The sequence below is a fragment of the Lepus europaeus genome, chromosome 18 (assembly GCF_033115175.1).
Source record: "Lepus europaeus isolate LE1 chromosome 18, mLepTim1.pri, whole genome shotgun sequence".
Lineage (NCBI taxonomy): Eukaryota > Metazoa > Chordata > Mammalia > Lagomorpha > Leporidae > Lepus > Lepus europaeus.
The window spans coordinates 15,283,650-15,297,210 of NC_084844.1; the positions used below are offsets into that span (position 1 = coordinate 15,283,650).

The window sequence follows — 13,561 nt, forward strand, 5'->3', positions numbered from 1 at the left end:
GGGCCTGCAGTGGAGCTGATCCCAGGGAGATTCTCATTAACAAATGAAGAGATCAACTGTTAGATTCCAATCCTCTAACACCGCCTGAAAAGAGGCAATTGGCCTTGTCCGAGAGGAACAATCCAGAGGGAAAGAGAATTTGAGTGGAGCTATCAGAGAAACTCCCTTACCCCAGCTGGTTAAGGCTGTTAGCACTGTCACCATCGCCACTAGCTTTAACCTGGGCTTGATTTTCATGACCAGTTCTCCCCCAGTGAATCCCAATTCTTTCCCATGCAGAGTTGAGGACAAGGTGGGATGCTGGGCAGGTGGCATGGAGAACAATGGCACGTCACCCAAAGCTCAGGGAGAGCAGGCTCCAGGTCCCTCTGGAGGCTCTCCTGCCCAGTGGCCAAACGACAGCAGGTGGGCAGGGGGAAAGGTGCTTCCCGTGGGCCTCTGCAATGCTGCAAGCAAGGACCTCCAGTCTGTGTGTGTGTGTGTGTTGGTGGTGTTGGTGGAGGTTTGATGCCACCAGATTGAGGGGAGCTCCAGAAGGAAGATTAAACAAGCCAGGGAGTCCCCAAGCCTACCAGAAACAGGAGCCTGTGATGGTAAGTGACCCATTCTACGTTTCCCCTTGAAAGCTCTGTAGGGTATTTGGCTTAAATAGCCTCTTTAAGTCTCTTAAGCTTAACCAGTGTCTCTTAGGCTATCTGTTTTGGGGGTTGAAAAGTGATTGAGATGTGGCAGAAGCTTCTTGGAAGAAGGTGCCATTCTCCAACATCAAACAGGCAATTTTTTTCTGGAAGGAAAAAGCTCTCCATCTCCAGTGCCCAAGGTTTGCCAATCTTCAGCTGAGTTCTATGCTCCTGAAGCCATCCCCAAAGCCTGGCCCCGAGAGTCCTCAAGGACAGAGACATCTGGGGCCTACATTGCCCTGGCCAGATTTTCAGGAAAGAGACCTCTTGCTTTTCACCCTCTCTCTCTCTCCTCACCTGCTGCTGCGTTTGGCCCTTGCTCTTGCATAGTAAGCTTCATAAGATTTCGGTTTCAGCTCCAGGGCCTTAGTAGCAAATTCCTCCGCCATTCCAAAATCCTGTCATTACAATAGGTGTGCAAATGAGTCATTGAAGAGATAGGAAATAGACAACTTGGGAATAAACACAAAATTATATGTACATTTCTTTGACATTTATGGAGGGCGCCCCTGGGATTCTGGACACGCCTGCCATGGCTCTAGCCATGTGGCCCCGAGAAGTAAAGTTCCTTCTTCCTTTACCTAGGAGGCCTTCAAGCCACTCACTGGACGGCACCTGCCCCAAGTACTAAGTCACTTTTACTCTGCCTTCTCTCTGCCTTTCTAACAAGTGCTTTTTAGTTAGAAGCCAAATGCCAACCTTTGACAGGGAAGTTGGAAACCTCAATTCTGGCTGTCCAGGCACACAGGGGGCACCCATGGATACCTCCCGGGGATCCTCATCTGAGCCCCACATGCTCCTGCTGCACACAGTAGGACCTGACTTTCTAAGGGATGACTGAGAAGATGTCCTGTGAAATAAGGAGGATGGGGTCCAAGCTCAGGAGAATCACATGGATGATGCAGACCAGATGGAGTGGGAATGTGAGGCCTGGGGCCAGTTCTCTGCTTCCCCACTCCTTGGAGCGTGCCGGGTACTTAGATTTGACAAAGCATTTAAATGATGTACAAATTCTTAACACATAGTAGGTGCTCAATTAAGTATAATTTCCTTCTCTGGTCTGTTCTTCCTCCTAACCGTTCCCTTACCTAGGAAACACTTTAAAAAAAAATGAGAGGACTCTGGCTGTGGCGGGGCAATCCCTCCTGGAGGAACATGGTCTCAGAGCTATGGCTCTTCATTCTGAGAACCCCAGGACCAGGGACCAGGTTTCTTTCTTTTCTTTTCCTTTCTTCTTCTTCTTTTTTTTTTTTAAAGATTTATTTATTTATTTGAAAGACAGAGTTTTGGCAGCGGCAGGGTTGGGTGGGGGGAGATACCTTCTATCTGTTGGTTTACTCCCCAAGTGGCCATTACAGCCAGGGCCAGGCCATCCTGAAGCCAGGAGCCTGGAACTCCATCAGAGTCTCAAATAAATGGGTGGAAGGGGCCCAAATAATAAGGCCATTTTCCACTGCTTTCCAAGGCACATTAGCTGGGTTGCTGGATCACAAGTAGAGCAGCTGGGACTTGAGCTGGTGCCTATATGGAATGCTGGCATTGCAGGAAGTGGTTTAACCAACTGTGCCACAAACCAGGACTGGACCAGGATTTTTAAGATCCCCTTAATTCCAAAGTAAAAGGGAAATGCTTTTCTCTTCTTTAATGGCAAAGCCATAATATAGCATGATAGCCTCTGATTACACTCATGATCCCTAAGACAGAAAACAAGGCTTTAGGCAGTACAAAGGCCATAGGGCATAGGCAAAAAAAAAAAAAAAAAAAAAAAAGGAAATTTTCTACTGAAGAAGACAGACTTATAGTGTTTAGTGGAGTGTTAGTCCAAGGGAGGTGATTATCTCATCTATCTTATCTCCACTGTTCCCAACTTACCCTTCCAGTTTTTCTTTCGGGATAATCATCTTTTATGGGGATATCAGCACATTTTTAAGTAGATTATTTGCTAGGGAAAAAGAGAGGTCAGCAAGCTGGCACTGCCTTACTGAGCTGGTGCCATGGGAGACCCTCGGAGCCAAGGCTTTGGTTTTGTGAGAGAAACCATAGCAGAAGAACCTCACTGCTTTCCGGAGATAGCTACTCTCTCCAGCTCTCTTCCTGGGACACTCCTCTAGGTCCCCACTCCCCTTGGCGCCCTGGGGCAGCTCTGTCTCTCAGGCTACACCTGAGACCTCTAAGTCTACCTCAGGGCTTTCTTTCCTCACTGTCAGGTTTCAGTCCTGGAGGGGTGGCTAAAAGCTCACATTTACAATTCACCTTCCTGGAATGCCAGCTGCTCCCTGGCCGCTAAGGCTGGAATCTTGTGTCCACACAGGAAGTTCTCTATGGACCAGCATTCCTGCTTGGCTCAGACTGCACCTGTGAGATGTGCTGGCCGAAGTCAGATTCCGGACACGGTCTCAGCAGTTCCTGGTATCTGAGAGAGGTACAGCTCAGGAACGTCTGCTTGTCAAAGGAGCAGTGGCTGAGGGTGTGCAATGGCAGGCAAGGAGGACCAAGAACTACCAGGGAGACTATAGGGAGCCAGGAAGTTTTCTAAGATTCCCTCTAGGACAAGAAGGGATATGGTATGCTGGAGTAAGGCAGACGAGGAAAGAAGTGAAAAGCTCAGGAATAGACTTAGAAATGAAACCTTGAAGTCCATGGTCCTGAGTCCTCTTCCTAGCCCATCCTTAAATGCCTAGGGAATGTTCTAGAAATGAAGGGAGAGACTACAAATAACACTAATTACGGCTGCGGTTCCAGTGACCACTGCCCTCCCATTTTGCCAAAGATTAGAAAATTTACTTAGGGGGATGGGGGTGGGGATGATGAAATTCCAGTCCTGGTTGGTGGAAATTATGAAAACTCAGAACAAAGTACTCACAGTATTTTTTTTTTACAGTTGGAGACACAGATTGTACTCAGACTTGATTTCTTTGAAATTATCAATGTCAGTGCTTTGTGAAGGACAACCAATCTCCAAATGGGACGGAGAGGAATTCAGGATCTGGTGGAAGCCAGTGAGCGGCACAGACTATAGCGTCCAGGACAGCACGGGTCTGGTGGGAGCCAGTGAGCGGCACAGACTATAGCGTCCAGGACTGCACGGGTCTGGTGGGAGCCAGTGAGCGGCACAGACTACAGCGTCCAGGACTGCACGGGTCTGGTGGAAGCCAGTGAGCGGCACGGACTATAGCGTCCAGGACTGCACGGGTCTGGTGGAAGCCAGTGAGCGGCACAGACTATAGCGTCCAGGACAGCACGGGTCTGGTGGAAGCCAGTGAGCGGCACAGACTATAGCGTCCAGGACTGCACGGGTCTGGTGGGAGCCAGTGAGCGGCACAGACTATAGCGTCCAGGACTGCACGGGTCTGGTGGGAGCCAGTGAGCGGCACGGACTATAGCGTCCAGGACAGCACGGGTCTGGTGGGAGCCAGTGAGCGGCACGGACTATAGCGTCCAGGACAGCACGGGTCTGGTGGGAGCCAGTGAGCGGCACGGACTATAGCGTCCAGGACTGCACGGGTCTGGTGGGAGCCAGTGAGCGGCACGGACTATAGCGTCCAGGTCTGCACGGGTCTGGTGGGAGCCAGTGAGCGGCACGGACTATAGCGTCCAGGTCTGCACGGGTCTGGTGGGAGCCAGTGAGTGGCACGGACTATAGCGTCCAGGTCTGCACGGGTCTGGTGGGAGCCAGTGAGTGGCACAGACTATAGCGTCCAGGACAGCACGGGTCTGGTGGAAGCCAGTGAGCGGCACAGACTATAGCGTCCAGGACTGCACGGGTCTGGTGGAAGCCAGTGAGTGGCACAGACTAGCAGCGTCCAGGACTGCACGGGTGAGTTGGGACGAGAGGCACTTACGTTCATTTTCCTGCGACATCGAGAGAGGTTGAGGAGGAGAGACACCTTTAGCTCCCGGAAGGTTTTCAAGTCCTCACCAAACCCTTCTCTAGGGAATTTCTTCAGTGCGTACTGGTAGCGCTGGGCAGCCTCCTTGACTTTGCCTTTCTGATGGAAGTACAAGACGGCAGAGTAAACTGTTGGTCTGCAGAGCAGTCGGAAGGCTGCTCCCCACTCCCTTCCTCCTGCGAGCAGCTGCTCTGACGGTGAACCCTCCCAAGCCCCGACCTAGGGCGATGGTCTGGCCCGGACAGGGAGAGCCGAAGAGCCTGTGTCTATAGGAAACTTACTTGGCAGGAAAGGCGAAGTTGGAGGGGACATCCAAGCCAGAGGAACACAGCCTTGGTGAATAAAAGGCCCTGACCTCAGCTTCCCAACTGGGAGAGCCCTTTGGGAAAAGGATTTACCTTCCTCATTCAAGGTTCATTTTTCTTTCATTCTTTTTTAAAGGTTTATTTAATTGAAAGGCAGACTTACACACACACACACACAGAGAGAGAGAGAGACAGAGACAGAGACAGAGACAGAGACAAAGAGAGGAGGGAAAGGGAGACACAGTGAGTCCTGGTTCACTCCTCAAATGGTCACAATGGCTAGGGCTAGTCCAGGCCAAAGCCAGACCCTTCATCGTGGTCTCTCGTGTGGGTGGCAGAAGCCCTAGTACTTGGGCCTCCCAGGAACATTGGCAGGGAGCTGGACTGGAGGTGGAGTAGGTGGGACTCAAACCAGTGTTCCATATAGGATGCCGGCATCGCTGGTGGGGGCCTCACCCCCTGCACCACAACTGACCTCTCCACGTTCATCTTCCTGAACTGACCTCCCTGGGACACACAATTGCCTGGGCCCAAGCACTCCAGAGTCTCGACTTCTTCCTGAGTTGTGTGGAGTGCTCTTCTCGTACATGACATCCACCTTGCTTGTTCTCTCAAGAGGTTATTCTCTTCCTCAAAGGATGTGGGAGCTGCCACAGTCAAGCTGTTGTTTCCCTAATCTCATGGGAAAATAAGTATCAATCAGTTTTCCCCATGTTTTGGGAAAAGGCATGGGTGGGTGATCTTGGAGAAGTGAATCTTGGACTTTGTATCTAATCTGACTTTGTAAGAGGCATTTTCCAAGATGCAGCAAATCTATGACCAATCTAGGGGTCTAGTCCCAGGGGCCTTGAACTTGCCCTACATTCTGCCTCTGACAACCTGTAAGTTGAGCCCAGAAATCACAGGAAGCAACTCTGATCTTCATCCACTCTATTCCTTCTGTACAGCTGCGATTCCAAAGGGATACCGGGCTTTTATCTTCCCTTTAGCACCTTCACCTGGGGGAGATTTAGTCTCCTAAGGAAAAATTCTTGGTGGGAACAATAAAATTTTTGCCTATTTTCATTAGGAGATAGGATTCCTTGTCTTAGAATACTAGAAAATATGTATATAGTGACCTTTTTTTAAAAAAGTTGCATCTACTTGAAAGATTGTGTGTGTGTCTCTGTGTGTGCATCTGTGTGTGTGAGACAGAGAGAGAGAGAAAAAGGTGTAGATAGAGGCCTTCCATTTTCTGGTTCACTCCCCAAATACCCACAACAGTCAGGGCTGGGCCCATGCAGGAGAGGGAGAGAGAGGGAGAGAGAGAGGGAGAGAGGCCTTCCATTTGCTGGTTCACTCCCTAAATACCCACAACAGTCAGGGCTGGGCCCATGCAGGAGAGGGAGAGAGAGGGAGAGGGAGAGAGAGAGGGAGAGAGAGGGAAAGGGGGAGAGGGAAAGAGAGAGGAAGAGAGAGAGGGAGAGAGAGAGAGGGAAAGAGAGAGGGAGAGAGGGAGAGAGAGAGGGAAAGAGAGAGGGAAAGAGAGGGAGAGAGGGAGAGAGAGAGGGAGAGAGGGAGGGAGAGAGGCCTTCCATTTGTTGGTTCACTCCCCAAATACCCACAACAGTCAGGGCTGGGCCCATGAAGGTGGCAGGGCCCCAGCATTGAATAATTTTCTACTGCCTCCCTGGATGATGAGCAGGAAGCTGGATCGGAAGCAGAGGCACTGAAATTTGAACCGGCACTGTGACATGGGATGTAGGCATCCCAAGCAGGAGCTTAACCTGCTGCGCCATAATGTCCACCCCAAGGATCTTCACATGAAATTAACGTTGAGTGAGGGCTCAAGTTTCCTGAAAGCCTGAGAATTCTAGATTGTCCTGACTCTCACTCAAAGTGTACTGAGAAAACATAACTGGGTTCTCAAGGACTGTACACTCCTGCTACAAGGGGAACAACATGTGTCACAATCATTTCCTCATCTTTTAGATATAGAACGTCTCGGTGACCCCTGTTTTCAAACAGTGGGTTGGACGTACAGTCACCTTCAGGAGTGGATGATCCAGCTATTCTTAAGTCACTGAGATGACTTGGACACGAAATGTTCTTAAGGAACTTCCCATAAGCCATGGCAGTTTGTCTGTGTTAGGGTATGTAGCCTTCAGCTTGAATTCTGAGTACAAAAAACTCCAAAATCTTTTTACTGTTATTCAAGAGGTGACTTTAAGTAAATCTTCTAGTGGCTGTTTGTCTTGGTTTCCCTTTCTTATTCAAGGATACTGACAAGCTAGTAGAGCCTTAGACGTTTAAAGCTATGTAAGTATGAAAGCTAGGATCAACAGCCTGACGCAGCTACATTACATATAACTGCTATTCCACGAGTTTCCAGATCTCACTTAGTAGATGCCATGTAAAACCTGTGTAATCGCTGGTTAGTGACCAGTCAGGCTAGGGCTTTAGGTTGATCAGCTGCAGGCATGTGTGTAGGTTACTGTCACTCTCTTGTTGGGCAGTTGAAGACTCAGGTTGCTCAACTTTTGAGCCCATCACTGAGAAGTGACATTCTCCCTTTGACTCTAGAACAAAGGATGAGAAATGCCAAGACTCTAGAAGATTCTGTGTGCAGAAATCAGTGGCTGTTTTGAGAAAACTTTGTTCCTCCCTCCCCTCACCTTATAAAACATGTCCCCCTCTTCCATCAGCTTGCTCAACAGGATGATCATGATGTCTGGTTTGGAGGTGGCCATCGCCCACGTGGCTGGACCTGTAGTGTACAGGATGCATGATGGGTAAAAAACTCATACAATGTAAGGGTGGTAGGAAGCTAGGTGAAAAAAACATCCTGGGGGAATTTCTGCTGAGAGAACAACTTGCTCCACAACTATGACCTCATCTTTTAGACCTGGGAGCGCTTTGGTGACTCCCACTGCCAAGAAGCTGCACTGGATTTGTATTCACCTTAAAATAAGAGTATCAGAACTGTCGGAGCGTGCACCACAGGAGGGCAGCAAAGCCTGCACGGCCGCGTGTGGGCAGGCCCTGGCTTATTTTGCAACGGCTTTAAATAAGGGAAAGTGGGAGAAGGGGTTTACAGAAAATGTCACCACAGGATTTGAAAGATCCAAAAAGGTGATGAACTTTAGATGTGGGACTCAAAATACTCATCTATTTTTTATAAACGTACTTTGCAGAAGGGAAGCCATTAGCAACTGTAAAGGCCCCCGCGCTCCTGAGTGCCACATAGGACTCTGGGATCCACTTTGAACCAGGAGCACAGTTTGGATGTCAAACAGATGTGAAACAAACCAACACGGATGAAGACTACTTTAACCACAAAGAGAGAGAAGGTTAAATTGATTAGTTTTCGGATGCCTGAGTTATTTACCAACTAAGCTTTTCAAGGTTAGTTATCAAAAGTTCAAGTTATTCTCTACAACAGTCATTAAAAAAAATCTTCTTTTAAGGTGAAGTAAATTAAAAGATTAGAGGTGTAGGGGACTCATGCAGGCTAAATCAAAGAGGAGAAGGCAAAGCTGACCAAGCCATCAGACCACGCCTGATGCTGACAGCGGTGAAATATACCTCGTGGGCGACTCGGTAACGTCTGACAACCTTCAAAGAAAGGAGAAAACAAAAAGTTGTAGGACAGGAAAAAAAAAATGGATGAAGGTGAAAAAAAAAAAAAAAGAAGGAAAAAGCAGCAGTGAGAGGCAGGCAGCAAAAAAGCCAGCAATCAGCCAACCCTGGTCTACAGGTCTGTGGGCGGGGAGCAGCTGGGGCAGCAGCAGCACATTCAGAGCAAGGGAAAGCAAAGGCTGGCGGCACTGCAGGGCTCCAGGGTGCTTACGGGGCAGGGGCAGGGGAGGCTGGCCCAGAGGCCGCACTGACAGCCTCCTTGCCAAGGCCACGGGGGCATGGCAGAGAACCACGTGACTCCCGACACAGGGACGCAGAGCACGGCTCAGACGGGTCTTTCTCTGGAGCAGGAGCCTTTCTGTTCATGTGGATAGGAATTGGGCCAGGGCGGAGGGGGAACTAGATACACTCATACCAAACACCCAGGGCAGCCAGACCACCAGGCCAGTCTGGCCCCTGGGCACAGATGGCCAACAGCATCTCTCTGTCTCCTACCTATCTTGGCTCCTTTCTTCAGGAGAGTGACGACGACAGAAGTGTTCCGGCACCCCACTGCTCTATCCAAAGGGCGCATTCCGCTGTAGTCCACATGCTCGATCATGGCCCCATGATCCACCAGGAACTGGACCTAGGACAGGGACCAAGCAGAGCAGTTAACACAGGTGGAATGGCTGCGCACAGCCCCCCCGCTGCCTGCCCTTCACTCACTGCTGGTCTGAAGCAGGCTGTGTAGCCACAGCCGTATCCTTGGGTTTTACCCGTGTTTTGAATATTCCTGCCCTCTAGCAAGTACAGATCTGAGAACTCTGTACCAGGAACCATCCTAGCATTACTCCAGCTTCAGGCCCGGACAGGTGGATGGAGAACATTCCTTCTCTGCTTCCGGAGGCCCATTTAAAGACACTCACCACCTCTGCATCACCATAGAAAGCGGCCAGGTCCAGCGGGGTGCGGCCATTCTTGTCTGCGTGGTCCGTGGCTGCTCCATTGTCCACCAGAGAACGAACCACTGAGAGATGGCCCTTCAGACAAGCCCAGCTGAGGGCTGTCAAGCCTTCTTTGTCCATCAGAGCTATGGAGGCACCTACAAGAGCAAGTGGTAACACAGGCCTGAGGAAACAGAGATGGTCATGGTCCTCAGGGTGCACACTCTGCCGAAGAACACCTTTTGTTTCTGGGCTGTTACGGTGCGTCAGCTGTATCTCAAACCGGTAAACAAACACAACTCTGATCCTGTAAGCTCCCAAGAAATTAGGGTGTAGTTGCTTTATTGGGTATTCAGGGTCTTCCACAATCCATCTCTAAGTTTACTCTCTATCGTTAAGTTTCACTGGTCTCCTGTGAGGATCCTTTACTTGGCCAAAAAGCTGTCTGCTGCCTCTGGAACTTCCCATAAGTCCAGCTCATCCTCACTTCTGGCTGCACTGCTCCCCTGTGTGCGACACCTCCTCTTCCCCTTGACTTGCTTTACTTCTACCCATTCCTGGGAACTGTCTCCTTCCCTGCCTGCAAGAAACTTCTCCCAGCTCACTGATACATCATGAACCTGCTTAACATGTCACCTTGTTCTGTTATCTATCTGCTTGTATGCCTCCTACTTGTGTATCTATCTATTTATTTATTTGTTTTAAATTAAAAAAAATTTTTTTTTGACAGGCAGAGTGGACAGTGAGAGAGAGATAAAGAGAAAGGTCTTTCTTTTCCTTTGGTTCACCGCCCAATGGCTGCTGCGGCCAGCGCACTGCGCTGATCTGAAGCCAGGAGCCAGATGCTTCCCCTGGTCTCCCATGCGGGTGCAGAGCCCAAGGACTTAGGCCATCCTCCACTGCCTTCCTGGGCCACAGTAGAGAGCTGGTCTGGAAGAGGAGCAACCGGGACAGAATCCGGCACCCCAACCGGGACTAGAACCCAGGGTGCCGGCGCTGCAGGTGGAGGATTAGCCTATTGAGCCGCAGCGCCGGCCAATCCTACTTGTGTATAATACATTCTTGATAAATATTTTCTGACCTGAGTGGAAGTTTCCCATTGATAACAGCACAAGCTCCCGAGAGATCCTCATAAAATAGGCACCTGATACCTTTATCATGGATGATAGCACCGGATCACTTTCTCCCTTAGGGAGGGAGATGGACTTGGGAGGACATTGAGAACAGGCCACAGATGAACTTCTGGGTTTAATTTAAAAAAACTGAAATCCCAGAGTCAGACAGTAGAATGCTGGGTACCAGAGTCGGTGGGCACTGGGGGTGAGGCTTGGGGAGATGCTGGTGAAGGCAGACTCTCAGGAGGAACAAGTTAGGAGAGCTACTGTCCATGATGGTGGCTACCGTTAACATCAGCATACTGTATGCCTAAAAACTGCTAAGACAGTAATTTTAAATGTTTTTAACCACAAAACTGTGTGTATATGAAGTAATACATGTTAAATATCTTGATTTAGCCATTCTACAATGTATGCATATATCAAAGTAGCATGTTGTACACCATAAATATATATAATTTTAACCTGCCAATTAAAAACAAAAAGAAACTCAGAACTTAAATTAGCCTTCTGCAATAAGCCCACCCTCACCCTTGTAGCCCCTTTCATATTGGGCATCTGCTTTCCTTCAACTTGAACTTGTAAGGATGAAATATACTTGATAAGCTGTGGGAATCAGTCTACAATTGAATAGACATTTGGTTCTTAGGCCAAGATTGTAAGCTTTTTGACGTCAAGGAGCCCGTCAGTTCCTTGTTAGTTTTAAAGAGTGCCTAAACAACTCTCAACACAGCTGGCATGTCATGCTTATGAACTAAATTCTAGAGCCCTACTATGCATGGGACACTTCTCAGGCTGCCTCCTCACGTGCACAGACGCCAGCTCAAGCTTGGGACCTGCCACAGGGTCTGCTCAGCAGTTACCAGGGCTGTCACCTTTGTGCCTGACACACGGGCCAGCAAACTGTGGCCTCCACAGCACCATGAATGCTAAAGGTACGTACTCTGATGCTATGAGAGTCATTTAGGAACTGGGTTATCTTTTCAAAATGGTATAGTTTGCAATTAAAACATTGATCTAAGAGGGAATGAATGTGAATATGGGAGAGAATTTAAGGAGTTTCCTCAGATGCAACATCTATAAATTCCCCAGACTCCAGTGGTGGGAAGGCAGAAGGCTAAGCAGGTTCTGGATGTATGTTACAGGTAAGCAAAGATAAGAACAGCTGGAATTTGAAAGGAAATATACATAAAACAAATCAACAATCCATTCAGTATTTGTAAACACAATCTGTAACCTTCCTCTTCTCTCCTGTCTTGTGTCACTAACTGCCTGGGAAATTCTAGTCATTCAGAAGTGGTAGTGTTCATCTTACCACTTTGGAGCTACCATCAACTCTTCTATCCTTATTATTTCCTACATGCAACCAGTCTTTATATACAAAATATTCCTTGCACTTGACTCTAAATAGGTGCTTGTAGGATTTGATTATTTAGTGAAAGCCTCTTATTTAAGTTGAAAAAAATGAACCCATCTTAAGGCCAGAATGTCTTCGGTGGCAAAGAAGAACCCATGTCAGCAATCTGTCTCCTAAGCTTCTGAAGGCATGTGGCAGACCCGTGCAGGTGTCCGGAAGTCATCAGTGCTGAAGACATCCTGCCTTTTCCAGTGGCTTCACTTTGTCCGGAACATGGACTCCTGCCACATCTCATCCTGAGAATCTAGGCACATTCCCTTCTACAAATCCCCTGCACCCCCTGCAGAAAGTGAAGCCAGACTTGTCTGGAAGCTTGCACTGGGGAGACAAGGGCCACTCTGCACTCCACAAGAATGACTCCAACTCTGGCTCAGTCTTGGGTCTAGGGTTGCAGAAATAATTTTTCCTCGAAGATCCAGGAAATCTCTGACTGGGCTGCAGTCTGAAATCTCAAGAATTTTTCCTACTATGGAGGTCCTACCATCACCAACCACTGTTCTGCACGGGTCATAGAAATCTGCAGAAGCCTGCAATGCTTTACGATGGCAGACCTGCACAGCGGTGAAGCTCAATAAGCTCTAAAGGATGAGCTCCTTTGGTTTATTCCCCATCCACCAGAAATTTGTGGATGTAGTTAAGTATCAAAAGGTATTCTTACAATAGCAGGATAATAATATCCTGATTCCCCAAATAGGGTTTCACCATCAGCAGGTGTCTTAATCTCCATTTTCTTCCTCTGGCTTCAAGAACAATATCACCTGTTAAGGCTTACCAAAGAATTGACAAAGTTAAAATATAATGCCTAAATGACAAACATTTATTGAGTATATATTAAAAGAAATCAAAATTTGCAGATTACTAATTTGAATGACAGAGTGTGGGATATGCTAATTTGATTAAAATACCCCCAGCCATAAGCAAATAGAAAATGTTAGAGGGGTTCTACTTGTATTTAAAAGGACATGAGATGGCCTTCCATGTTCTAGCCAACAGGGTCCATAATGTCCATTCCTAACATCTCCTGGAACCTCCTGCTGGGACCAATGAATCCAGCGGATTATTGTGACAGTGGCCACCCCGAGACTGACCTTGTGCAAGCAGGAAGTCCACAGTGCCCAGATGGCCTTCGGAGGCAGCCATCATCAGGGGGGTGCGGCCCTGCTTGTCCGCCATGTTGACATCGGCGCCATGGGTGAGTAAGAGATCAACAATCTGCAGGTGCAGAGACACAGGGACCAAACAGGTCAAGAAGAGCTGCTGAGAAGACACATGCAATGCTGTGCCTCGTACTGTGTGAGCTCTTAACTTCTGTGCAGGTGAGCAACCTGTCTAAGTAGCTTTCTACTACACCTATACCCCAAAGCCCCAGGCACCTGTATAGTCCTAGCACCAAGTGATTTAATCTAACTCTCTTACAGATAACCTCATGAGAAGAATTCAACTAGGAATATCTAACTGAACCACTAAATTAGAAAAATTTAGGATAACAAACCACGATTTAGACTAAACAATCCCATAGTGGGAGCTCCATCATGAGTCATTACCTACGTCCGCGCCATTCTATTGTTCTCTAGGGATTGCCAGCCTACCTGCAGCAGTGAATATTTATA

At 48.4% G+C, this 13,561-nt stretch overlaps 1 protein-coding gene across 15 annotated transcripts in view; it reads right to left on the bottom strand.

Moving 5' to 3' along the window:
• Positions 1-13,561, bottom strand: part of TANC2 (tetratricopeptide repeat, ankyrin repeat and coiled-coil containing 2) — a 449,007-nt gene that overhangs the window by 7,965 nt on the left and 427,481 nt on the right. For 14 of the 15 annotated variants that reach the window (XR_009868432.1, XR_009868431.1, XR_009868430.1 and 11 more), the window contains 6 exons: positions 13,040-13,163; positions 9,402-9,577; positions 8,989-9,121; positions 7,530-7,621; positions 4,523-4,669; positions 978-1,078 (listed from right to left, as the gene is read on the bottom strand). Coding sequence is in view for 12 of the 15 variants with exons in the window: in XM_062215498.1 (XP_062071482.1) it covers positions 978-1,078; positions 4,523-4,669; positions 7,530-7,621; positions 8,989-9,121; positions 9,402-9,577; positions 13,040-13,163 (773 nt within the window). In the remaining 3 variants the exon portion in view is untranslated. Of the gene's footprint in view, positions 1-977; positions 1,079-4,522; positions 4,670-7,529; positions 7,622-8,439; positions 8,470-8,988; positions 9,122-9,401; positions 9,578-13,039; positions 13,164-13,561 lie in introns of all 15 variants that reach the window. The other variant, XM_062215509.1, reaches the window with a different exon arrangement.